The sequence below is a fragment of the Octopus bimaculoides genome, chromosome 14 (assembly GCF_001194135.2).
Source record: "Octopus bimaculoides isolate UCB-OBI-ISO-001 chromosome 14, ASM119413v2, whole genome shotgun sequence".
Taxonomy (NCBI): Eukaryota; Metazoa; Mollusca; class Cephalopoda; order Octopoda; family Octopodidae; genus Octopus; species Octopus bimaculoides.
This window is the reverse complement of record NC_068994.1, coordinates 12,821,557-12,824,184: the sequence shown is the minus strand read 5'-3', so window position 1 is coordinate 12,824,184 and position 2,628 is coordinate 12,821,557. Positions and strand designations below refer to the sequence as shown.

Sequence of the window (2,628 nt, the reverse complement as noted above, 5' to 3'; positions counted from 1 at the left end):
GTTCGGAATATAGATGGTAAATGTTTTTATTTTTCATTCCTTTTCGAAATTATCCCTAATTTTGTGGTGTAGAGCTTTGGCTGCTCTTTCTAGCGGGTTAGATGTCCTTCTATGGGCATCTCTAATGTGTATTAAATGTACACTGTATTTTATATATATATATATATATATATATATATATTATACACTTATACAGACAGGCAAGGGGAAATACTGTCAACAGGTAGGCAAAGGCAATTTGAATAAAAAAGCAGGTGGGTGCAAGGAGAGATGAGCAGATACATAGATTAAAAAAACAGACAGAGATAGAGAAAGAGACACACAGAGATGGATAAGATATGGAGAGAAAATAAAGGTAGACTTACCTTGAGAATTGGTGAAAGAGCAGAGTGCCTGTCGATAGGGATTAATCATCTTGCGTTCCCCTGTACAGTGATTAGCCAACACTAGTACAAACAGAATACTTTGGTTGGCTAAAAGTGCTTCAGTGATAAATTCATCTTCTTTCTTTTTGGCAGTACTACCCATTCCAAGTGTCACAACATTCCAAAGACCAGCTAGAGCAAATATACACATATATTTACATACATATGTACATCACACACACACACAGATATATATATATACAAATATGGCTTAAACAGGTAAAGATTAATGAAGTAGAAATAAATGAACAGAGAAATTGGAGTTCTATATATTTGGCAAGGAATTTGAGATATAGTGGGAGAGAATGTCAGTAAGAAAGGAACAGATATACATGGTGAAAGACTGAAAGACTTTGCTATGTGAAAGTATGCTGGCACTCCGTCGCTTACGACATCGAGGGTTCCAGTTGATCTGATCAACGGAACAACCTGGGATTGAAAATCTGCCCTTCATTTGGTTCATGAACATCCAGCATTGGGATCTGATTTAAAAGCATTTGGGTTGCTATTTCTAGCAGGTAAAGCTTGGCTGGTTCACGCCATCTTGGTTGGCGACTGTCAGATGACATCAAAGATCAAGGGGGAGATAAATGACATTTGCTTCTTTAATTTTACATCGAGATAAGAACTTTGGGACAAATTGGCCAACAGTTGGAATTCAACATGGGACTGGAACAATAGAATGATTGCATTATGGAATTAACCTCTGATCAAACCCCACTGGAGTATACAGTCATTATAGATGTATTATAGTCATGCTATTTAGCTCTCCTTAGTTTTGGGCCACAAGCCCAATTAGCCCTCCACAGAGGCTAGCTTAAAAGTCCGCATGGAGTGCAGCTTTTATCCTAGTCGAATAATAATTTAGTCCAGCTTAGTGTAAGGGGGTGTAACTCGCAATTATTACTAGATACTGCCCAGTATTTCGGCTCAACTGATTTATAAGCATTCTCTCATTTACACACAATTACCAACACACAGACACATACACATGCAACTGGCAGAGTCGTAAGAGCACCATATAGACTGCTCTGTGGTAACTATTCTGGCTCTCAGCATTCTGAGTTCAAATCTTGCTAAGATCAATTTAGACTTTTGTCCTTTCAGAGTCGATGAATAAAGCACCACCCCTGCATTGATATTCCTTTTATCCTCTCTCCTTCCACTTTATTTCTCTCTCTCTCTCTCTCTTTAGAAGAGATCAGCTCTGGTCAGACCTAAAGAGGATGAGCCCCATCAGATCTAAATAATGCCCAAAACATACAATCTGTTAAGGTAGAGCTCCTATAACTCCATTTAAGAGCTGAAGGACAAAGGACATAAAACAGGCTTCTATACAGTTTCTATCTACTGAATTTCACTCTAAGTTTTAGTCTATTCAAGGTTAATGGTTTCATAATGAACAGTACAGTGGGATTGATCCTAGAACCTCTTGGTTGTAAAGCAAACTTCTTAATCACAAAACCATTGCTATTTATTTTGCTTACGTTGGAATGATTTCAAACATAAAAGCAAGGAATTATTATATGAAAAATAATAGGGATTTACTAGGGAAAAAAATCTTTCCTTACAGAAAAACCCTAGTTAGAAAAGAGCAAATATAGATGCAGGCATGGCTGTGGCAACATGTTTGCTTCCCAACCACATTGTTTCAGATTAAGTCCTAGTGTATAACACCTTGAGCAAATGCTTTCTTGTATAGCCATGAGCTGATCAAAAGTAAAGAGACATGGCTCGGTGGTTTGTGTTGGGCTCACAGTCATGAGGGAGTGAGTTCAATTCCCAGACTGGGCTGTGTGTTGTATTCTTGAGCAAAACACTTTATTCCACGTTGCTCCAGTTCACTCAGCTCTAGAAATGAGTTGCGACGTCACTGGTGCCGAGCTGTATCGGCTTTTGTCTTTCCTTTGGATAACATCGGTGGCGTTGAGGGGGGATGCTGGCATGCATGGACGACTGCTGGTCCTCCGTAAACAACCTTGGCCGGATTTGTGCCTTGAAGGGGAACTTTCTAGATTCTTGCACCCCACTTTTTTTTTTCCATACACACAACAAATTGCCATATTTAAACATGTATAAGGAACCGTTTTCTGTCAAAAATTAGGTTAAAAAAACATGGAAGTTTCTTATACATGGATAGTATTATAATCCCTTGTAAAACTTTTTTTTCCAAATTTTAAGCCTCCAAAATTAGGGGGGGGGG

At 38.5% G+C, this 2,628-nt stretch overlaps 1 protein-coding gene across 1 annotated transcript in view; it reads right to left on the bottom strand.

The window, feature by feature from the left end:
- LOC106877678 (dymeclin) overlaps positions 1 to 2,628 on the bottom strand; it is a 35,048-nt gene that overhangs the window by 8,938 nt on the left and 23,482 nt on the right. The window contains exon 8 of the mRNA XM_014926626.2: positions 366 to 585. Coding sequence (XP_014782112.1) covers positions 366 to 585 — 220 coding nt within the window. The remainder of the gene's footprint in view (positions 1 to 365; positions 586 to 2,628) is intronic.